This window comes from Lepidochelys olivacea (genome assembly GCF_965140295.1).
Source record: "Lepidochelys olivacea isolate rLepOli2 genome assembly, chromosome: 8".
NCBI lineage: Eukaryota > Metazoa > Chordata > Testudines > Cheloniidae > Lepidochelys > Lepidochelys olivacea.
The window spans coordinates 37356465-37380418 of record NC_140418.1 but is presented as its reverse complement, the minus strand read 5'-3'; the positions used below and the strand labels follow the sequence as shown (position 1 = coordinate 37380418).

At 54.6% G+C, this 23954-nt stretch overlaps 2 protein-coding genes across 2 annotated transcripts; both read right to left on the bottom strand.

The window, feature by feature from the left end:
* Positions 1-14773: 14773 nt before the first annotated feature.
* Positions 14774-18370, bottom strand: SLC35A4 (solute carrier family 35 member A4). The gene has a single exon (XM_084636057.1). It carries the CDS (start codon positions 18365-18367, stop codon positions 17390-17392), a length of 978 nt encoding a protein of 325 aa, XP_084492183.1. The 5' UTR covers positions 18368-18370; the 3' UTR covers positions 14774-17389.
* Positions 18371-18873: 503 nt separating this feature from the next.
* LOC311524698 (SLC35A4 upstream microprotein) lies at positions 18874-20957 on the bottom strand. The gene is made up of 3 exons (XM_084636060.1): positions 20874-20957; positions 19567-19665; positions 18874-19235 (listed from the first exon to the last, which is right to left on the bottom strand). The coding sequence occupies exons 1-3, from the start codon at positions 20886-20888 to the stop codon at positions 19038-19040; spliced, it is 312 nt and encodes a 103-aa protein (XP_084492186.1). The 5' UTR covers positions 20889-20957; the 3' UTR covers positions 18874-19037.
* Positions 20958-23954: the final 2997 nt, after the last annotated feature.

Genomic DNA, 23954 nt, shown 5'->3' with positions numbered 1-23954 from the left:
AATCCTCATTGTTAAAATAGCCCCACAATCCAGGAGCCCTGTGTGAAACCACCCAGCCCACAGTGTGTTCTCCCAGCACCCCCTTGGGCTCCTGCCCCCTCGCCATGGAGCACTCCCCGCCCAGACAGCCCAGTGCCAGCTCTGCTCCATGCCCAGGGTGGCCCCTGCTCAGTACTAATGCTGCTCGTTATAGCTTTGTGCAGATGGAAACGCCTGGGACCTGCTCACCCCCAGAAATCAAGCCCTGCACGTGCTGGATGTCCCCCCGCTGGGTCTGTATGTACCTGATCCCTCATTCCTGCTTCTCCCAGGGCATTAGCAAGAGGCTTCCAGTCCCCAGCACCAAGCTGGGTGTTAAAGGGGCTAAGAACACAGTGTGGGGATGGTTTCAACAACATCTCTGAAAGCTACACGCTGCCCTTGGCCAGAGCATTTGGAGCTTGGGCTTGGGGTGCCATGGCACAACTGTGGGGTGTGTGGTCAGGACTGGAATAGGGAATAGTGCTCAGGACTGAGCATTGGAGGTGGGAGGGCAGGACCAGGAGAGTGGGGGATGGAGCCAGCCAGGACTGAGCACCTTTGGCAGAGTTGTTATGAGCCTAGGAAGAGACAGGGTGGGGAGGACAGTGGCTCAGGATTGGGGTGCACTGCAGAGCTGGGGGTGGGAATGCAGGAAAGTAGGGGTGCACTGCAGAACTGGAAGGAACCCCACCCAGCACCCAGACACTGTCTCTTCCTCACCCAGGGGCTTTGAATCTTTCTGTTTCTAAAGCACTTCATTTAGTCAGGGACAAGCCTGCAGCTGGATAGAGGCCAGTGGAGAGAGGATGGACTGGGGGCTGGCTGGGAGAGGCCCATTCCCAGCTGCTGGCAGCAGGGGGGACATGCCATAACCATGCAGCCAGGGGACATTGTGGTGCTCTGCGCTCACTCCCATTGACGGTACCACCCAGCAAAGCCCGACTCTGGGCAGGCAGAAAGCAGCTTGGCTGGTGGCATCTGGAGGGGGGGATGGGGAGGCTTCCTGTTACAGTGTCACTGATGCACTAAGGCGGCAGTGGAAGGAGGCTGGGCTCCATCCCCGAGTTGCCTGAAGCTGAGGGACAAGGCACCCCAAAGGCCACTGAGCAGCTGCTCTGCTCTGCTCTGGGAATGGTGCCCGAGCCTGGGAGGATTGGGGGCGAGGGGGCACCCTGTCCCTAGCCAGGGAAGAGGGTGGGAGGAAAGGCCTGGGTGATGAACTGCAAGAGGGAAGAGGAGTTTGGTATCTCTGATGTTGGAGAACGTGTTGACTCCACAAGCCTGTGGCCTCGAGCTCTGCTCATCATGTGGTCTGGTAGGACCCAGGGTGATCACAGCCAGGGGAAGACCTGGGAACTCCCCAGGCCAGCCTCTCAGTCTGCACAGGAACTGCTCCTCCTCTGGGGCAGCAGAGACTGCCCCTCCCCTGGGCTGGGGTGAGAGCTGATCCTGTGGGCTGGGGTTGGGCTAGAATGGAGCCAGGCTCTGCTGCAATGGGAGGTGACAGAGCTAGTCCCTCCAGAGAAAGGGCCAAAGTAGGAGGGGGACAGGGGAAGAGATCCAGAGGGTTTGGTTGCTCTGCCCCATGGGGGGCTCGTGCTGGTTCCCTCCCTTTCCCCCAGAGCCTCTTACTCCTGGCTCTCTGCTTCTAGGATGGTGGAAGAGGCAAGTGAAATTGTTGTGTCCAACTCTACAGCTGCCTACAACTTCTATGTGAGGGGGCTGGAGAACAGTCCAGCACTGTCCCAAGGGTATTCGCAGCAATCCCAGGGGGAGCGGCATGCAGACACGTAAGGATTAAGGCAAGGGGAGGGCACCCTGGGGTGTGTGTAGTGGTTGGGGGGGGTGGCCCTAGGACTGCTACTGCACATCTTCTGTAAGGGACCCTGCATGCTCCTTGGCCATCTCCTATCCACTTCCCAAGCAGACCTGGCCCTGCTTAGCTGGGTGAACTCCCAGAGCACAGTGGGTTGGCTGGCTGCCATCTCAGAGAGCTCAGGGCCAGATCCCGAGGGCTCCCCAGCCAGGGCTTGAAGGGCTGTGCATGCAGAAGAAGGGGACTGGAAATGGGACCAAAGGGCCTTTCCCAAAGCCCAGGAGGGGAGAAGGTAGAGAAGCTGCTGGCAAGAACTGAGCACTGGCCCTCTAGCCCCTGGGAGCTGGATTCAGCCCTGGGGCAGTATATCCTGCATCCCCCTGGACAGAGAAACTCCAAGGCATCTCCATCGGAAGCAACCACAAGCCACGGTGTCTTCATGCCGAGCTCCCAAGGCGTGTACCTAGAGGGGAAATTGTGGTAACTTGCTCAATTGCCATCACAGCAGCAGGACTGACTCAGCTATGTCCTGCTGCGTGAGCAGCTTAGCCACAATCCGTCACCCAGGGAGCGTGCCAAGGAAGGGGCCCTTCCGCTTGTCACAGCCTGTTGCCCCCTGGTTCCTGGGAAGGTGAGCAGCTGCCCCCCACATATGCCCTCACCCTCCTGCCTTCCCCAGGTGCGCCAGCCTGTTCACCCTCACTGTGGAGCAGGCGCTGGAGGGCTGCAGGTGCCAACGCTCGGCTGTCAGGATTTTGGAGTTCCCCCGAGGGGCCGGGCCCTGTGTGGAGCCGTACGTATAGGGTGGTGGTGGGGAAATGACATGCAGCTCCAAGTTGCTTCTCCAGGGCATCAGTCCATGGCTTGTCCATGGTCAATGGGGTCCTGCAGAACTCACTGCTGCAGGATAATGAGGCCAATAGTTCCATATGTTTGAAAAGAGGCTAAGGTTGGTATATGAGCAGCAGCAGCAATGGCAGCCAGGGCTCACAGTCCCCCTGCTTCGCTATTATTTATATGCATGGCCATAGCACTCAAAAGCCCTGGCCAGGATCAGGGCCTCATTGTGCCAAGTGCTGTACAGAGCCTGCCTGGTCACTAGCTGGGGGCAGGAAGGGATTCCCTCACAAGCCATGGTGCCCAAACAGCCAAGAGTTTCACCCACCTTTCCTCAGCAGCACCTAGCACTGGAGATCGCCCAGGCTGAGTGAGGCTGGGCTCCTATGTGCTGGGCCCTTGGCCTTATACTTTGAGTCCCACATTAATTAATAATAATAATGATTATAATGGTGTGCTGTTATGTCCTTGTGCCCTCCCCCCTGTGGGGCTCTCACACCCAGTGTCCTGTGTCTCTGCAGTTTCTCACCCCTGCTCCGAGCTCTGGCTCCTGGTGAGCTCCCAGACGATGCAGGATTCCTCCTCTGGATTCTCAAGCAGACGCTAGAAGGAAACAACCTCATGTTCCTGCTGCTGTGTTTGACCCTGCCAGGTACTTGCCCCATTACTGCCCAACACACCCACTCCGCCCCAGGGCAGGGGTTGGTGTCTGGGGTCCATGCCCTGGTGCTGAGTCTGCCCCCTGCTGGGCAGATCCTGGAACACCCATGCTCAGTTAGCAGAATCGCCCCATCTGCTGGCCAGACTCCCTGAGGGCACAGCCAGGACATGCCTGCAGCTGGGGTTACAGCCCAGTCCAGAGGCAGCAGATTTACAGCGAGCACCTGACTCTGGGTGGAGCAGGAAGGAGCCATGCTGGCCTGTTCTGTGATCCTACAGCTAGGGGCCAGTCAGGAAAGGAGAGAAGGACATGGGATTAACGTTCCCTGTCCCCTTGCACTGCTCTGGACGGAGGGGGTTACCACCTAGTGCTGCGCAGCATGGGGTGGGGCTAACTGCTGGCCCCAGGGCTGCTCTGAGTGGAGGGGATTAGTGCCAGCAGCTCCAAAGGCCAATGTGTTCGTCTGACTCTGCCATGCACTGAAAGATGCCCAGGGGTTTGCCTGGGTAATGGTTGCTTCCTTTCTCCCTCCCTCCACAGGCCTCCCTGTGCCTCTGCACTGCCATTCCTGCACTCATCTAGCTCTGGCTTTGGGGGCCCCATCGTGCAGCCCCACCCCTGCAGGTGCGAGAGCCTTCTCCCCTGCAGCAGACTCCCTGCAGCTCTGTGCTCATCTCAGCCCTTGGCAGGACAGAAGCACTGCCCCCCAGTGGCTGTCCCCCTTTTACTGTAATGTAGTAGCTGCAGAGACCATCCAGGCAGTGAGGGTGAAAGATGCTCTGCAAAGTAAAGGCAGAGAGTTTGTTTCAGGGCTTCCCATCGGTCTGCTCGCCAGGCACCTGTCTGTGCCGCGGCAGCTCATCTCTGCCATCCCGGGTGCACCTGATGTGCTGTCATGCCGGGTCCTGAGTGAGGGGAGCTTTTGCATTCACATGCAGCAACCACAGAGCCCCCTCCCCCAACATCTGAGAGTCCTGTCCTGTGTTGGTCCCTGGGCCCCATTTCTTGGTGATCCCAGATAGATTCCCCAGTCCTTGGCCTGTGATCTCTCCAATCTTTTCCCCAGAAGTTGGCCATGGTCTGACATTCCCACTGGGAGGGCAGGAAGGTTCCCTGCTGCTCAGAGCATGGTGCCAGCTTGTTAGCTGAGAACCAGTGTCTGAAAGACTGCCCAGAGCTCGCACCTGCTGTTGCCTCCAGTCCCTGCATGGCCAGCCTGGGCAGAGTTACTTCATGTTGGTCTGCAGGGATTGCTGCTGTAATTCAGCCCTCAGGCATGGCTAACTGGACTGATTATTTCAGAAAATTCCCCTCCCCCGATCCTCCCACTGCCCTCTTTCCTGCCTCCCTGGCCTCTGCTCCCTCTAGTCTCTAAGTGTATGACATTGACTCTTGCTCCAGCAGCCCTTGTGGCTGAATGCTCTTTGGTCTTGTAGATGCCTCTGGACAAGAGATCCTGTCAGCCCTTTCGCTGGCTGAGCAGGTGAGGGGACTGGCCAAGAAGGTCTCACCAACCCACTGGGATCCTGCCAAAGCAGTTTGGAGGCAGAGAGCAGAGATCCGAGAGCTGAGGGCCCAGCTCCTCTCCAGCAGCAGCCGAACAGTGCAGGAGAGTGTGATCAGCCAGCTGAGGAGAGTGCTGAGGGACCTGCAGGTGGGAGAAGCAGATGCACTGCACATCTAGCTGTACACAGCTGGGACACTCGTGCCCGAGCTGGCTAGCCAGAGCTGTGCACCATTCTTCACAACACAACCGTGTCTCAGCCAGTGATTTAGATAATGGCATAGAGAGTACACTTTAAAAGTTTGTGGACGATACCAAGCTGGGAGGGGTTGTAAGTGCTTTGGAGGATAGGATTAAAATTCAAAATGATCTGGACAAACTGGAGAAATGGTCTGAAGTAAATAGGATGAAATTCAATACGGACAAATGCAAAGTACTCCACTTAGGAAGGAACAATCGGCTGCACGCACAAAATGGGAAATGACTGCCTAGGAAGGAGTGCTGCGGAAAGGGATCTGGGGGTCATAGTGGATCACAAGCTAAATATGAGTCAACAGTGTAACACTGTTGCAAAAAAAGGTGAACATCATTCTGGGCTGTATTAGCAGGAGTGATGTAAGCATGACAGGGGAAGTATTTCTTCTGCTCTACTCCGTGCTGATTAGGCCCCAACTGGAGTATTGTGTCCAGTTCTGAACACCACATTTCAGGAAAGATGTGGACAAATTGGAGAAAGTCCAGAGGAGAGCAATAAAAATGATCAAATGTCCAGAAAACATGACCTATGAGGGAAGATTGAAAAAATTGGGTTTGTTTAGTCTGGAAAAGAGACGACTGAGAGAGGACATGATAACAGTTTTCCAGTACATAAAAGATTGTTACAAGGAGGGAAAACAATTGTTCTCCTTAACCTCTGAGGATAGGACAAGAAGCAATGGGCTTAAAATAAAGAAGCAAGGGAGGTTTACGTTGGATATTAGGAAAAACTTCCTAACTATCAGGGTGGTTAAGCACTGGAATAAATTGCCTAGGGAAGTTGTGGAATCTCTGGAGGTTTTTAAGAGCAGGTTAAACACCTGTCAGGGATGGTCTAGATAATCCTTAGTCCTGCCATGTGTGCAGGGGACTGGACTAGACGATCTCCCGAGGTCCCTTCCAGTCCTACGATTCTATGATTCTATTATCCTCAGCTACTGCCCCTGCTTGTACTAGTGCATTCAGGGAAAATCTGGGCAGCTGTCCCACAGTGCTTCAGCAGGGGCAGCAGCACGCAGTGCATTCTGGAATGGAGGAAGATCACCCATCCAGACAGCAACATAATAATGTTCTGATCTACCTTCTGGGAAGAGAGCCATGTGCCAGGCCAGTGGTGTGGGACTCTGGGCTGTCTAGGTTACTAGGTTCTAGGGGTGGATGCAGCATAGGTAGATGCACCATTCTGCTGGTAGCACAGTGTATGCCTAGCTATGTGTGTACGCCATGTGGCTGTATGTATGCAGATGGGTGGGCATGGGTTACGTGGCTGTAACACTCTGGGCCTAAGTCTGAACAGAAATAAAGCTCTTGTCTTGTAAACCTGAGTGTAAGCATCCCCAGGTGTCTCTTGTTTCTCCTCATGGCCAAGAGGGCAGCAGGAGTTAGCCAGAGACTGGGGAGAGTTTGTCGCCTGGAGGGGGTTAGGATCTCCAGAGCTGTGCAGGCAGCAGATGCTGGAGGCGCTGTGGATGGTGGCCTCACCTAGGACTTGGCTTGTTGCACCCCATGGACAGCATGGTCCCTGTGGTGGTTACACACAGCACAATGAGGTCTCCTGGGCCTGTTTTCCAGGTGCTGAAGAACCAGAGCTGGGAGAAAAAGAAAGAGACGTCAGAGGCTTTTGAAGGAAGTGGGAGCCGTCATCCTGAAGCCCAGGTGAATCCGGGATTCCAGCTGCTGATTGCTGCCCTCCAGGTGCAGAGCAATGGCACAGGGACATGATAGGGCAAGGAACGTCCCCTTCCCCTAGCAGCAGAGTCATAGGAGCAGGCATAAGTGATACAGATAAAGTCAGAACCCATCCCCAAGCCAAGCAGAGAGCTAGCTTGTAGAGTAACCGGGCAGCTCCCTGCGGGGACAGCTCTCGGTCTCATCCCAGCATTTTATGCACCATCTTCAGAATCTGGGCCACAAAGTCAGGGGCAGCTCACACTCAACACTGAGTCAGAGGTTGGGCAGCTGGGGCCCTGCACAGCTGGCCAGCTGCTGGCTGGGATGAGCTTGTGATGGCTGTGCTTCATCGCTGGGGGGCACTGAGGAGGGGGGCTGGGAAGCAGAGGCTGTGTGGGCAGGGCTGCAGGTGAGGAGCTGCTCTGTCAGAGGTCCCCAATGTTACAATGGATCCTGGCCCCATTTAGCTTTAACAGGGCCCTGCCTGATGTGTCCCACATGACAGGGTCGAATCCCATTGTGGCCGGGCAGGGATGAACAGCTTACAAACCAGGTGCTGACAGATATGTTGAGAAGCCAAGAGTTCCTGGACAGAGGTAACCCCAAGCCGGATGGAGATGTCCCAGGTGTGGGTCTGTCCTTGCCTAGCCCTGGGAGTGCACTGGCTGCTAACATGATCTGAGGGCTCAGATAACTTGTTAAATACCCAGAGAATGGCCCCTCCTCAGAGGCCAGCCTCACCCCACACCAACTGAGAGGGCACCGGCAAGACTGGGTGCAGCCCAGCGTGCTGTAAAGGGGACCCACAGTGGAGAAACTTCCGGGTCTGGGCCTCCTTAGGGGAGGAAGTGGGGCTGGGAGAGGGGCTTGTGTGGCTGTGTTGGGGGTTCTGCTTCTTTTTCCCCAGCACCCCCTCCCCTGCAGATCCCCCTCCCTCTTTTCCTGCAGGGTTTGTTCCCCTCTGTAATGACAAAGGAGGCGAAGCAGCCACAAGTAGCCCTGAGTGGTTTGGCCGAATCTCCCCGAGCATGGGGGCAGTGACAGGAGAGAAGCCTTTGCAAAGTGGAGCCAGCAGAACACAGGAACCAACCTGCACTGCTAGTGTGACCGGCGCGGTGAGTGTGATGTGCTGGGGCTAGGAGAGAGGCCCACGGACACTGCAGAGCAGCCTGCAATAGAAGATCTCCCTGTCTGCACAGATTTGACTTACATCATGGTCACAGGGCTGGCTGCATCTCCCTCTTGGGCCTTCCCCTCTCCTGAGGTGGGATCCTGCAATTTTACTCTCAGGGTAGGCCCTGAGCTAGAGCAGCCTGTGTAACAACTGTACTTACCCTGCAGGTCCAATGGGGTTCAGGCACCTGCAGTTCTTCCCTCCAGGAGGCTGTGGCCAGGGGCACATGGGGATCATGTTTTATTGATTTTAACAGGAGGAACAAAGCGTTTAGAGAAAAAAGTTTTTAAAATGACAGGCAGCCTGTACACATCTCTCACCAAAAGCCCTCCCATCCCAATGATCACTGGACAAGCTGAATTCCTGTGTGGGTCCTGGGTGTCAGTCTGGCCCCCTAAACAGCTCCCCTACAGCCATCCCCTCTCTTGAGCGAGGGGGAGCGGGGGCCTACAGTCCTTTAGATCTTCTGTCTCCAATGCCTTTTCCCATCCTGCCATTGTCTCTTCACAGCCCACAAGTGTTTGTGGGAAAATGGTTTATCTGGAGCCATTCTTCTTCCTGACTGATATAAGCCCCACTGTTATAGACTGGATTTCATCCATCAGGAACTCGAAGCGCTTCACAAACAATACATATACCATTGTTGTAATGAAGTCACCTCTGGGGTGTAATGTGGCAGCTGTCTATCTGCACACAGCAACTCTACACAACAATTTAGACACAAGGGGTTCAGTTTTCCTCTCACTTACCCCAGTGTTGGACTGCTGATTTCCATGGTGTTACTTTTGACTTACCCCATTCTATATGAGAGGAGACTCAGGCCCTGCGAAGCGAAAAGGACCAACGTAGCCAAAGGAAATGTCTGGAGATTTCAGGAAGGTGGTGTTTAATTACCCAAGCAAGATTAGGCCCCAACACAAGGACTCCCGCCACAGGGTTCATGCATCATCCAAAAGCCCCAATACTGTGTAGTTCTAATGAGCTGGAGCCTATCCAGGCTGCAGGCCTAGCCATTCTGGCTCCCTGCTCAGCCCTCAGCCAGACTGCCAGGAGCCCCAGCTGGGCACATAATTGCTGACTGTTCTCTGGAACTTGGAAAGGAACTGACCCCCTGCTGTTCTGCTTGGATTGACCTTTCCAAGGGAGCTGTTCTCACTACATTTAATATAGTCCAGCCGCTGCTGCCACAAGGGCTCTCAATGCACTGCATCTCCTGCCCAGCTGGCACTACCATACTGGGCTGGGACACTGTGATCTCCAGGTGGGCCCCACTCTCATTGTGTCCCACAGCCACTCCAGCTGGGAGAAGTTACATGCAGAGCCAGTGCTCTTACACCTCCTGCTGGGAGAGGCAGGGATTGCAGTAATTCTGAGAGCCTTTCCCCCACTAGTTATCCTGGTCCCTTCAGCCCCTCCTGCTGAAAGCAATTGGGCTGCAGCCCTCCTACAAGCTATTACAGGGAGGCTACTACAGGGAGGCTGAGAGCTGGAGCTGGATGGAGAAGCCTTGGGAAATCTCTGCTCCATGACCGGAGAACAGAGGGGACTAACTGGGCAGTCACAGGAGGGGATGGGGTCAGGGTGAAAGCTGGTGAGTCACAGCTTGTTCCTCTGCCCTGAGCCCAGCTGAGCTTCCTGCCTCGGCCCAGGCTACTGATGGTGCGAGCTCCTGGGGGTGTGCCTTGGAGACGTATAAAGGGCCAGAGTGTCCTGTTTGTGCTGCATCCATCCCACATTGTGTCTGCCCTGTGCTATGCATGGCCCACTCCATGCTGCACATGTGCAGGAGGTGAAGAGGACCATAGTGGCCCTGTACCCTATACTGCAACCCTTTGCCCTCCCTCAGCCACCCTGCACCCACTCTGTCCCCGCCCTGTCACCCATTCAGGAAACCCCCAGGGCATTTCATTGGGGAGGACAGGGAGGCTCGTCCCCACCCCTCTTTCTTCCCCGCTTTGCCTCTCTATGGTGTTAGGACAAGGCCCCTCCAGCACAACACTCGGTGCAACCCCGCAGTGCTCCCAAGCATGCAAATGCCAATGCAGAGGGACCCCAGGCTGCCTGCCCAGCTTCCTCTCTGCACCCCAGCACTGCGGCTGGGAATGGCCTACATAGGAGAGTCACTTCCTGGGTGCCTTTTCATGTCTGCTCTCTGCCAGGTGGGGAGCTGGGCCTCTCAGCAGCACCCGGCCCTGGAGCTGCAGTTTGCTGTGGCCAAGGCCAGGAGGCAGCGTCTGCGGGAGCAGCACCAGCGGCTCATCAAGCAGGAACTGCTGAAACTGGAGGAGGAGCTAGCAGGGAACCAGCAGGTGAGTGGGGAATGGACCGTCACCGGGGACCTGGGGCTGAGCAGAACACAGGGTGATGAGGCAATAAAGGGGCCCAAGAGCAATGGTCCCAGATGGCAAGCTGAGGACAGTTGTCCATAGCAAGGCATAGAGCTGCAGCCAGCCAACACCGGAGCAGAGTGAGGAAAATGGGCACTTTGCAGTGACATCAGGGGCCACGCTCCAAGGCTGCAGGCACAGGGAGGCTCTGCCCGCCAGGAGCTGGTTACTGCAGAAAGGACAGGGATCCCTGGGGTAAGGTAATGCTGCCCCAATCTGCAGTATCTTATATGGGTTCTCCCACTGCAAATCAACCCCTATCTGAGAGGCTGCGGTGGCAGCAAGCCCAGGTATGGTCCTGGCCCTTGCTCATGCCCCCAGCTCTAGAGGCATCTTTGGGGACAACCTCCTGCCAGCTCTGAGACAAGGAAACCATGAGACAAAACCCACAGGCTCCTTGCCCCTGAGGCAGGAAAAAGGCACCTGCAGGATGGCTGGGCCTTTGGTACTGGGAGCAAATGGGGGCTTTAGGCATGGGGGTAACAAGCAGATGGGATGAGTCACTGGAGAGGGCAGACTGGGCAAAGGGGACCTTGCTGTGCTTCCGGGAAGGATGGAATTGGATGGGGGGGAGTAGGTGGGAGGGGACGGGGGGACTGCCCTTGAGGTTTGGACCATCCCGTCCCAATAGGCAGCTGAAAGGCTGTGCTCGTCCAGGTGAGCTGCTGAGCCAGTTTACAGCTGCCCAGACCCTTCCGGTCCTGCTCCCCCAGGCCCAGTTCAAACTGGATGGCAACAGTGACTCCTGGGGGGCAGGACAGGACTCAGAAAGATACCAGAGCAGAAGCATGTCAGGGAAGGAGCATTCCCCATGGCTGCTCTGTGAGGAGAGGTCCAGCGCGCTGGTGCTATGCATGCTGAGACGGACGGTCAGGGAGCAGGACAACCCCTTCTTAGCCCTCTGTGTGAGCCCAGCTAGCAAAGCCAGCTCAGACTGAGCCTCATGGTTTGGGCAGGGCCCCCATCCCTTCTGCTGGGACAAGGGTGACTTCCCACAGCCTGCCTGAAAGCTTTCACTCCCAGCTCCCTCCTGCCCAGCGGGACGCACGGTGCTGGCCCAAGGAGAAGGCGGTGCTGGCCCTACAGCTGGAAGCACTGCAGAGGGAATGGGCCGAGGCAGAGAAGGACCTGGAGGCGCTGTACCAGCAGCACAGACTGGAAGTGGAGGCTCAGAAACAACATGTGCTACAGGTCACCAGGGGCTAAGCTGCCGTTCTCTGTGTCCAGATACTAAGGGGGTTGGGGAGGGATCAGGGCATGGCCCAGGACAGCCCAGTGGAAGCCAGTCACCCCACTGGCTGTTTAGGGCTCCATGAACAATGAGTTGGTTGGCCTATTTCCCAATGGACAGACGTTCCCATCACAGAATCAGTTGGCACCAGCTGTCCCCTTTGTTGGCAGGCTCAGCAGAGCACACCAAGGGCTATGGGGTGATGGAGCTCCACCGAGCAGCCCCTCATAGTCAGGGTTGAGGCAGGGGGGATGGGAGCAATGGACATCAGGCTGTTAGCTCCTTTACCCCCACAGCACTGCGTTCCCTCTCCACAGGGCGATCTTGCATGGCCCTGGGATGTATCTTGACAGCCTCTTGCAGCCCGCTGAGGAAGCCGATAAGTTAGCTAGGAGTCTGCAGGCCTTCCCCACAGGAGACTCAGGAGCCAGCGTTCATGCTTTGAGGAGCTGTCATTGCTAATAAATTCCCCAGCTTACAGCTCTGTGAGAGCAAGATGGGCAGAAAGAGAGAAGCCACAGGGCCCGAGCAGGATAAGGCGGCTGGCAGTGCTGCCATGCAGGGGGTGCTTACTGTGACACTTGCTCTTCTGAAGAAGGGTGGCATCTTCCCCCTTAGTGCTGCTCCCTACAGCACAAAAGCGACAGGGAAGGGCACAAAGAAAGCCTCCCCCACTCACTGAGCCTGCCCTGAGGAGCAGGAGAAACTCTCTGCCCTGCCCAGTTGGGTTAGTCCCCTGCCCTGGCTGAGCCATCGTGACACCCACACACTGGGCTACTGAATGCTACTCTGAATGGGAACAGGAAGAGGTTTGCAACCCCAGATCCTGCCCCCAACCCCACATAAGCCACAGCTCTGACCTGGCACAGCTCACTTGTTCCCCTTTCCTGGTTCCTGGTTGAGAGGCAGGGCTGGGGCACTGTATCGTAAAGGGATTGACTGCTCTCTGCAGGTATTTCGGGCCTATCGGGGCCTCTCAGAGGAGCAGACTGATGCGCTGGATCGACGGTACCGGAAGCTGCTACAGGAGGCCCTCCAGGATGCCATCTCCCTGTCTGCGCAGAATCAGCAGCTCCGCACACACAGGCAGCTGGGCTGCACTGAGCGTGCCTCACAGACAGACCCGCACTCCTGAGCAGTGAGCTGTGCTGTGCCAGAGCGCTCTGCCCCCACCCCTGGGGGAGTGAACACTGGAGGGTGTGTGTGTGTGGGGGGGTGATGCCTGCCAATCATTCCAGGGAGGAGATGCAGCATAGGTAACCTCAGGGCCAGCCTTTCTTACAGCGCCAGGCAGGTATTCTGGTGTTTTAGCAGGTCTCTGAGCAGCTGGGAAGCTCTTTACCTGCATCGGGGAACTGCCTGTGTGCAATGGCAAACTGGCCCTGGGAGGTTATGGGGGACTGAGCAGGCAACGTGTGAACACATTGCTAGCTCAATACAGCACCTTCCCCTCTCCCTGACTGGGCTGGGAGAGAGCAGAGCGTCAGCAAACGTAGCTTTAAAGCTACAACTCCCATCAGCTTCTAGGCCCTCAGTGGGAAGTGCACTGTGACCCTGTTCCCAGCTCTTTTCCACAGCAATGGGGCAAGGCGTAACAGGGGCTTGGAGCCCAGTGCAGTACTCGGACAGCTGCTCCCAACTGCTAGGGGTGAGATACCCACTGAGGTCCAGCTTCACATGCCCAGAAATCACTCACAGCAGCAAAAGCAGCTGCACACGTCAGCAAGGAACCTGGCTCTGGCTCCAGCCCAAGGGCTGTCAGGAGCTGTTAACGCACACAGTGCAGTGTTCAGAGTCCAGCCGCAGTTCCTCCGGACCTAAGGAATGTCTCCCTGCAGCAGAGGCCAATACACCCCCATGGGACCAGGTGTTAGGCATCTGAGGGAGGGGCTGACATGCAGGGCTGTTAAGGCGCCGGCTCCCACAGCCTTTCATCAGAGCAGAGGCCCTGGCACTACCACACATCCTGCCACTCCAGGAAGTGTCCCAATCTGGAGCTAAGGGACTAGGTGAAGGCTCTCAAAGTAGACCATTTAGGCCACACTCCCTCTTAGAGCCTCAACCACTCCTACCCCCATGTGTGAGAACTAGCCCCCTTACCCTTGCTGATCTTGACACACGTGCAGCCCGCCTGGCCTAGGCCTTGAGAACAGCCATACACCCTGTTCATTTAAGATGCTGCAAAAGATGCACCTGGTGCACTGGAACAGGCCTAGCCTGAGTGTCCACCACAGCCAAGCCCTTCACTGCTGCCCTGGACTGACCCCCAGGCAGGAGCCCCCGTTACAGCCTGGGGTAAGGCTGCTGTGTAGGCAGCAGCTAAGTGGGTTGAAGCCTCGGCCATTCCAGGGCTCTGCCCCAGTTAGGTCCCAGCCACACTACAGCATTTAACTGCAGTGTAAATGAATCCCCCAGCTCATTCCAGGGGGATGGGCAACCTGATCACAGCCTATACAGACAGTACCTTAAGCTCAGCCCCTTCCCACAGCAGGAGGACTTACTGCACCTTCCATATGCACCCTGCACCTATGGTGCCAACAGCAAGTGGGGCCTTCTCCCCTCTCCCCGGAAAGGTTTGGAAGGGGATAAAGTGCTTTACCCATGGGGCAGGATGCCTAGCAAACATATGGGTGGCTTGTTTTTCCTCAATGGTTTATTCCCCCATTGGATTCAGCCAACAAGGAGGGAGAGACATGCAGAGCTCGCTGTGCGTACTGCAGGGGACCCCAGTAAGAGCACGAGCAGGCAGACACAGGCATTTGGGAGTAGTTCCATGGGTAGTCACTGTCAGTGGACCCGACAGGGTTCTGCTAAGCTGTCCAGAGCAAGGGTTAGCTCCGCACCACAGGGGAAAGGCTGAACAAAGCCCTTGTGCCTCTTTCCAGGGGCTGTCAGCAGTCTGGAGAATTGTGCTTCTGTGGCACTGCTGAAATACTGTGGGAAATGAACTGCATGAGACAACTGGACCAGGAACCCAGGGCAGGTTTCTCATTCCCTCAGGCTGCTGCCAGCTGAAATAAGCCAATGAGATTCTCAATAAACAGTGTATTCACACGTTCCAAGAGGATGCTGCGCTCCACTGAAGAGGGGGCCCTTCGCTCCAATCGAGAGACACCCATATTAAAATGAGGTCAGACTGGGGGCTGGGCATTCACCTGCTTGGTCTGACCAGTCTCCATGTCAGCAAGCAGATAGGAACAAGACAGTTACAAGGAATAGGAAAGTGCAGGTTTTAATACCACAGCCAGCGCCAGGGTAGGCGTTGCTGTCTGGCGCACTGGGGGTGACAGGAATTGAACCTTGTCAAACCTAAGGTAGTACAAATCCAGATACAAACCCAACATTTATACAGACTAAATAGTCACTCTCAGAAACATGCACTGCTGCAGGCATCAGCTGAGAAGCAGGGCAATAGTCCCATGCAGCTGCACTGTTCCCATGGGGACTCCAGGTCAAGTGGGAATCAGAGGCCTGTAGCAGGAATGGCTGCCCCCTGCCCTGCCCCAGCCTGGAACTGCAAGCCTGGGACTGGCACAGTGGGAAATGGGCAATTCAATTCATGAGATGAGGTACAGCTTCCCTGAGGTAGGGAGTTTGGGCTGTACAGCACAGGATCTGCCTAACAGCATACTGGGAAGTACAACACTCCAGGGCAGCCCAAGTTGGAGCTGGCAGGAGTGTGGAATGTAGTCAGACCTCTGTCCCGGGAGGCAGCAGCTGCATGTGGTGGCTTCTACAGGTTAACGGGCAGGTGCATTGGAGGAGACAGCATGGTCAGCGGAAAGGTGTACGGGGAAGGCAGTGCAAGACCACATGGGTCAGCCCAAAGCTCCAGCCCTGCCTCTCAGAGTGCGCTTTTACTACATTTCTAGGCTAGGGAGGAAGTATTAGCCCCTGTTCAGACATCCTACTCTGGAAACAGCTGAACCCCTCGCCCAGTACACACAGACCCCTGATGAGGTTGGTACAGGGAATGGCAGAGCAGAAAGCTCTCCCCTGCCAAGCTGACTGCTCAGGCTCCTACACTGGCTGGTACAAAGCAGGGAGCTGCCTTCCTCCCACCCAGTCAGTTGCTTGTAAAGGGTTCAGTCATTTATGGAGAAATCCAGGGCTTGGCAAGGACAATTTTCAAGGGGGCAGGTCTCCATCACCTGACTGACAACTGGCAGCCCCACTGCCTGCCTGAGCAGCCCCCAAAAAACAGACTGGACCATGGAGACTGAATAGAGATGGGGTCCCTCAAGGTGGGCCACTGGCATGTGTGCAGGAAGCTGGGACTGCCAGGCCTGCATCTGTTTTGTGTCCAGACAGAAGGGTCAGTCTGCAGGGCTGCCAAACCAGCTCCTGCCCTAGCACTGCAATCACCCCTGCCTTCAATTCTGGGCCTCTTAATGATTCCAACCATTTTATTTGGAAGTTTCTTTTCCTCTCTCCCAATCAACAGGAAACTCCTCTGGCTTCAAGCCACCACCCCAGCTCCTGCAGCGCATCATAGTTGACAGCTCAGCTAACACTCAACAGTAGCTGCTTTCATACTGAAGATACAGATCTATGCTTCAATCCAAAGGGCAAGAGGGGAAGCAGGAGTCAGCTGTAGGCATTGGGTACCTTGGAAATGGGCTGATGCTAGTGACAGATTCACCAGATGGGTTCCAGCTGGAGCCCAGGTGATCAGGGCTAAGCTCTGCAAAAGTATTTAGGCACCTAGCTCCCACTGGAATCAGTAGGCGTTAGGTGCCTTTGAGGATCTGGATCCAGGAGTCTACTACAGGTTAAGAGCCAGATTTGGAGAAGCGCATGCACCAGTGTGCGTGTGCAAGGAGTGTGAGTGATAACCATGTACACACAGGCCCCCAGCTGAACAGCAGCTGGTCATGTCACTGGAACTTTCCAGGGAGACAGTTACATGTATCGTTTACACTGACAGAAGAGTTGCCGGCTCTTTGGTGCTTTGTTACAGAGATGAGAGCAGCAGGTAGGAAGGGATCTGGAAAATACATTTGCCAAGTGCTGCATGAGAACAAGGCTCTGCCTTGGAGCCAGTGTGCAGCTCACCGCAGAGGATGTGCACAAAACCGGGACTATCCCCTTCCAAAAGGCACTTTGAATCTGTAACGGCTGGATCAGAGCTCAGAGCATTGTGGAGGCACAAGGCATGGCCAGAGAAGGAAGCAGCTCACATCACACAAGTGGTCCTTGAATGAGCTGGAATAGGTGCTGCTCAGATGTAAAGAGTCCCTCAAAGTCCTCCAAGAAAGGGCCTGAGGACGGGAGCTCAGGCAAAAGGGGAGATGGTCACAGAGGACCCCAATAAACTGCTGTTACTGTCACTGGCTTAGTCTTCACCAGGAAGCCCTCTCGCCCTTCCCCTAAAAGTGATACATTGGGCCTGGGCCTGATCCTGCAGACACCAATGGCGGCTGCTGAGTCAGTGCCTTGCGGGACAGAGTCCCTGTATGCAGAATACTGAGCCCATGCAATGAACATGTCCCCTTCCGTGGGGACAGATCCCCTCCTGCTTCTTCGTGCTGCACAACAAATAGTGCAATTCCTCACAGTGCACATGCTAGCTACAAGCAAGGTCTGCTTGTGATAGCCAGTAGCTTTCAGCTGCAGCCCTACTGCCTCACACATGCTTGTCCCTGACCTCAGGTGATGGGTTCTGAAGGGAATCTGCCCTCTAAGAGTGCAGCCAGGCCAGACTAATGCATTTGTTACATAAAAATGAGACAAAAAAAAAGAACAAGCCGTTGCCACTCCCACATAATAGCCCAGAACATGCCAGCTATAGCTTCAATACCAGATGTCTCCCACAGAGCTGCAAGGTGGAGTCTATTTGACTCCATAATACAAGTGAACAGCCAAGCCGATCAGCAGGACAGCAAGGAAGAAAAAGGCAGTGAGCTGCAGGCTGAAGAGCAGGATAGATAGGAGGGCGTTAACAAGCATGGAGCAGGAGATAACGAAGAGCCTGGTGATGTTACTGCTGTGCTTCATGACAACAGACATTATCAAGCCATTCAGGGCCTGGCTCACCACAATTACCAGCACCCATAAAGAGAAGCCATCCAGGAATCCAGCCCCATTGCTGCTCAAGAGATGGGCAATCAAGTTCAGCAGGACTCCAAAGAAGTAAAGAAACAGGTTCTGGAGGGTAAGTGGCAGATCTTGGGTTTTCAGGATGACTTCGGTATAGACAGCAGACAGGCCTGATATCAGGGAGTACACAGAGATGAGCAGCAAGCCAATCAGGGTGAGGTGCAGCTGCATCTCAGAGGAGCTGGAGGAGTGCTGCAGGTCCTGGAGGCCCCCATAGGTGTAGCTCACCCCAGCAGCTGTTAGCAGGAAGAGGGCCAGCCACTTGTGTAGAGAGAGTCTTTGGTGCAGGAACATGCTGTACAGGAGAGCAGTACTGCCAATCTTCAGGTTACTCAGGACCTGGTAGGTGCTAGGATCCATGAACAGCTGCATGTGAACCACCAGGTTATTGTTGGCAGCATAGAGCAGCGCAGATAGGGCAAAGGGGGCAGCATGGCGCCATGACAGTGAGACTCCCAGCTGCCTCCAGTCCCAGATCAGCAGGGAAATGAAGGAGAGCACCAGCTTGGTCAGCTCAGTAAGAACCACAACAGATGAGGCGCTGAATGGGATCTTTCCATCCACTTTACACAGAGTCAGGAGGGGAGCATGAGAGCCATAGACAGTAACAGACATGACTAGCATCAGTGCCCACAGCACTCTCTTGAGCCCCCTGGTGGCAGGGCTGAGCAGTGAGCCAGCAGCACTACCATTCGCAGTAATTATTCCCATGAGGCAGTGGATACCAGCAAAGGGGAAAGGGTAGCACTTGGTCCTTTCACAGTCAGAGTCTCAGTAGAGGCAAGATCATTCCAGGATGTAGATGTGTTTCTAAAAATCAAGTCACCTCCTTGGAGAGAAAGAGAGCGACAACAAATGCCATATATTTAAGGACAGTCTAATTAGGAAGACACTGAACTATTCATTACATGCTCAATGCAAGGAGAGGAACATGTTTGCTCTTCATCAGGGAAAGAAATGGAGGTCTCCCTAGAAATCAGACAAAGCACATTTCCTGGGCAAGGGAATAGATATGTGAAGGGGTGTAAAAATAGCGTGTGAGATGATCTGACACAGCCGCCCTTCCAGTCTACTTGGGGGGAATGCAGGGTAAGAAATTACAGTGAGAAAGGCAGTTGTCAACATCCAGATTTTGAAGCTCGCAAGCACTGGACAGTTGAACGCGCGATTGCTACCTTCAGGGTATTCCGATTAATAATTTTTGTAATCAGACCTGCTGATATTTCACACTGATCTGATATTAAACATGTTTTACAATGGGCCAGAATGACATATATAGCTACAGTCCTGAAAGCCCCTTAAGATCATGTCAAAGTTGACTAGGATGTCTAAGATGAGAAGAGCTGTTTCTGGAGTGCACCGTTGTCCAAAGGATTCTCCTCTAGTCTGGTCCTTTCCTCAGTGAGCTGACATAGTCTCGGATTGTCTTTTCAACATTGGGAACTGCATAGGCCTGAGCTGCATATATTCCAGTGCAGGTCCCAAATACAAATCCTAGGACTGCAGAAGATCGGAGTTTGGCTACAATGTAACCTGCCAGAAACCCTTTGAGAAACGGAGATGCCAGCAAAGAACCATCCTGCAGAGAAAAAGGAGAGAAAGGGATAAATAGCTTCTTGGACAAAAGTGTACCCTAATGCATAAAACTTAGTTGGAACACATTGTCTTCTTCCACTGATTTCCCTAGACCGCTGTTGCCAAGCTTGTGTAATGTTATCACCACAGAAGAAATAAATATAACCTCAATATTTTGCTGAGAAAAGCAAGTAAAACCAAGCATTCCTTGGAGATACAACTAGTGTGCACTCTGAGTGGAACAGGATACATTCATTCTACTGGAAGATCACAGAACAGCACAACTTCTGGGGAGATTAATCTAGGGCTAAAGTGTTAAAGAACTCCAGTTTTACCTGGCCCACTCCAGCCTGCACCTCATCTTCCACTCGCTGCTGTAAGTTTTCCAACTGAGACTTCAAAAAAGCAAGATCCTTCAGCTTTGGCCGTGGGTCCTACACAGTAAAAACAAAAACTTGATGTTGCATACTGCTTACAAACATGCAATTCAGTAACTTCATGACAAGGAGTCAAATTCCTTTTGTTCAGGGAACTACTATTCTGGCACAGCATTTAGGCCATGCTGAGGAGGGAGCAGGAAATGACTAGAGTGATGCAACAGACTGCACTAATGTTGACAAAGTCACATTTTAGATAGATCTTTTAAATTAAAGATAGGAAGCTAAGGCTTCTCAGGCTTGTTCAGAACGGAATTAAGACTGCCTAAAAATATCCCATGGTTACTGAAGTTTAGTTCAGTCATTTTAATTCTGAAAGGGCTTAACCTATGTGGAAAGCCCGTTATTTTCAACTTCAGACTTCTACAGTCATATGCATAATGAAATTTACAAGTGAGTCGGATTTCAAGCCTCCAGCAGTGCAATTTTGAGAAACGATAGTAGGGCTTGATCTGTGTCACCTACGGAATGCCTTCATGGGGTGTATGCGCTACAGGTCAGGCCACCCGTAAAACCAGAAGTCCCTACAATCGCGGCACTGTGCGGAAAGCGCATTACAAAATGCGAGCAACCAGAAACGGCCACGGAGTTGGGAGAGCTGGAGGGAGGCGGCTAACGCCGCACCGTGGCAGGCTACGGAGTATGTAGCTCAACAGTGGAGTTAGCCCATTTATGGGCGGCAGCAGGCTCAGGTAACCGCTTGGGGGGCACAGTTACGTAGTTACCGAGCATTGCCTTCGCTGTTCCGGCCACCGGGGCACCTGAGCCCGGCCACCGAGCACGGCTCAGCACGGGCCGGCCGCCGGCATGGCTCCCCGGCCTGATATTTCCTCGCCGTACGCAGCCCAGGCCGAAGCGGGGGCAGGGGACGCGGCAGCTCGGGGCTCTCCAAGCCGGGGGCTTTCTCCGCCCCCCGGAGAACTCGGGCCCAGCGGAGGAAGAGCGGCCGGGGACGCGCCCGCCAAGGGCGCAGCGAGGCCCGCTGCCCGCGCGAGGGCTGGGGCCGGACAGGCGGCTGGTCCCGGCCCGGGTCACAGCAGCGAGCCCTCGGCTCCCACCGACCCCCAGCTGACGGGACCGGCACCACCGCCTCCTGCCTGGCTCGAGGGGCGTCCGCCGGGCCGGGCCGGGCCGGGCCGGGCCAGGCCAGGCTGTGAGGCGGGCGCGGGGCACGGCTCAGCCCACCCTCCCGGCGCCCCTCTCACCTTATCATCCGCCATCTTCAGGCCCGGCCCTCCGTTCACACATGCGCACTCCACACAGCATCCCCAGCCCGGGCGCCATATGGCCCAAGCAGGCGCGTTGACAGCTGAGAAAGGCTTATTGGGCACAGAGCGTCACGTGACGCTGTCAGATCAAGGGAAGGGAACGAAGGCAAAGTAGTCGCCATCTTTAAACAGGGCGGAAACGCTTCCTGTCCCTGCCGGAAAGCATAGACCAGAGCCGCTACCCCGCCCCCCAACCGCAGCGTGAGGGGTGGTGCGTGGCACCAGAGGTTGCGGGGGGAGGTTCCAGCCGCCACATCCCGCGTACCCGTCTCATCACGGGATCCGCGCCACGTCAGCTGCCCACAGCATGATGACCGTCCATGTCTGTCCCCTCCCGGCCCGTGGGCAGAGCCCTGTGTCTCCTGCCTAATACTGTAGTTCATTTATTTGGGAACGGGGGGATTCCATGATACTTTGTTTACCCACGTGTCGGGCGGGAGGGGGGGTCTGGTGTGGGGTGAAGAGCACCCAGGCACTACCATTCCGGGTGGGTTTGTCATTGCATACATTATGTTTAATATTATTTCATATTTGCAAAAAACACAGCGTCCTACCCATAGGTAATCCATGTTCACATGCCCTACATGCCCCCTTTCCTTATTTGCATGCACTTGGATACTCACCTGCACATGGAACGTGCCCTACTTGCACACGCACAACCATGTGCACACAAAACATACCTTGTGCCCATGCACACATTCCATGCTGGTATCCCATACACACAGACATTCCATCAGCGCTCCACAGAAGAAGCACTCCTAGCACATGTATGCCCATGGAGAGCCTAGGTTCACACAGCACACATGGGTACCTCAATTTCTCACAAATACTGCATATGCACATCCACACCCTAACCCATCAGTATCCCACATTCACATAGCCTGTGTCCACATGAATACTTCAAATACACAGCCACTGGGCATACACACATAGGCCATGTACAAATGATATCACACATTCCCAGAAATACTGCATGTGTATATTGGGCTCACCATGCACACAGATACCAGATTGTTCACATAAACATGGCTACCTGCCCAGTATGCAAGGATAAAGGCATAGGCACAGTGACAGCTGCAGAGTGGACACAGTGATCCCATGTGCATATGGCTACCAGCATGCTCAAAGATATCCCCCAGGCAGATCTTCTAAGCACCTTACTAACACTGACCAGTTAATTCAATTGGTATCCAATCTAATCTGGGGCCATTTTAATGCACCTTTCAATGCTTTTGATAATCCCATCCTAAGGGTTTCCAGCACTTTCAGATAGCATTAGAAAGGCAGTGTAATCCAATGGCTAAAGCAGGACACTGAGAGTCAGTAGTTTTGGATTCTGTTCACAGTTTGCTTCTGACAGACTGTGTGACCTTGTTCTGTGCCTCTCGACCTCAGTTTGCCCAGCTTTAAAATGGGGATTGTTTAAAATGTTTCCTTCTGGGAAGCCAAATTTATAAAATGTTTGAGAACCACACTGAGACCCTCAACTTTATAAGGACAAGGCAACCTCATTTACCCCTGCTGGAATGTGGCTGGAAGTTGAAACTAGACAAATTCTGACTGGAAATAAGGTGTAAAATTTTGACAGTGAGGGTAATTAACCATTGGAACAATTTACCAAGAGTTGTGGGGGATTCTCCATCACTGACAATTTTCAAATCATGATTGGATGATTTTCTAAAAGATCTGCTCTAGGAATTATTTGGGGACAGTTCTCTGGCCTGTGTTACACAGGAAGTCAGACTAGATGATCACAATGGTTCCTTCTGGCCTTGGAATCTGACTGAGGTCATTATGAAACACCAGACAGCACTGGAGAATATCTCTTTGGCATCTCTCTAGCTCAGGCATTTGTAAATGCTGAATAATAGTTCTCTGCCTGTCTCTAGCACCTTCTAGCTGAGAATCTCCAAGCACTTTACCAGCACTGAGCAATTAAGTCTCACAACAGATGGGTAAACCAAGGAAGCAGAATAGGAAGTGATTTATCATTGGTGACAGCAATGCTGGGAACAGAGCCCTGGTCTCCTGACTCCTTGCCCTCTGGTTTACCTACAAGCCCATGTTTCCTCTTAGTGGGGTTGGGATGACTCCTTAGAGTTAGCTAGACAGAGAGGCCCTTCTAAGATCAGTATCCCTCTTCACTGTGACACAGAGTGGGCTGTGTTGAATGAGGAGGGGCTGTGTGATGGTCAAAGCCAGCCTTGAACTTTGTCCCCCAAGGTACAGAAAGGAGCTGCCCCTTTAGTTTGTGTCTGAGTGGGGCTGAGTGGAACCCTTTATATTTCACTTAAATACCCAGTGTTCTTCTCCCAAGAACCCCAATCCCTGTACCTACCACGGTAGAGCAAGCTCTGCTCCTTGGGAGAGGTGTTTCTACCAGGGAAAGCTAGAGACAACAGCAGTTTGCCCACAATAATCCTTCCGCCTACAGCTTTGGGTGGGAAGCTGCTCCCCACCCCCTCTCCCAAATGCCCTATGGCAGAGATGGGTGGCTGAATCTGGTCCCACTGGAGAAAGAAGCTGCTCTCAACATTGTCTCCTTAGACCACATGGTTTTCCTGGCCCTGCTGGGAAAGGGGAGTCGGGTCCCATTACAGATACTAGGGTGATGGGTGTGGGAGCCAGTGGGACCCTCAGGATCCCGTTGGACGTGGATCCTTGCTGAACAGAGCTGGCCAGATGCTCCCTTCCTGGACGGAGCAGCCGGGTCTCAGATGAGGGCCGGAAGCGTCACAGCCCCTCCGGCCAGGCCTCTGCCTCACCGCTGCAGTGACCCTGATGAACACTGCGCAGAGTGGCCGCCTTTGGCCAGCTCGCCTGGCTGCAGCCGCGGCCTGCCCCGGCAAATGAGCCCCCTCGACCCGCACCCCACATTCTCCCCAGCCCCTCTAGCCTGGCTCCCCCCGAGACTCTGGGCCTCTGGCACGCCACGGACCCACTGCTCCTCCCTTCTGCCCCGCCCCGTGCGCCTCCCCTCCAGCCCCCTCCCCCGGCCCCGCCTCCCCTGTCTGGAGC

Coding starts and splice junctions, on each gene's coding strand:
- SLC35A4 (XM_084636057.1), bottom strand. CDS start 18,367: ATGGGAATAATTACTGCGAATGGTAGTGCTGCTGGCTCACTGCTCAGC.
- LOC311524698 (XM_084636060.1), bottom strand. Junction 19,236..19,566: donor TGCAGGCTGGAGTGGGCCAG/GTAAAACTGGAG, acceptor TTTTCTCTGCAG/GATGGTTCTTTGCTGGCATC.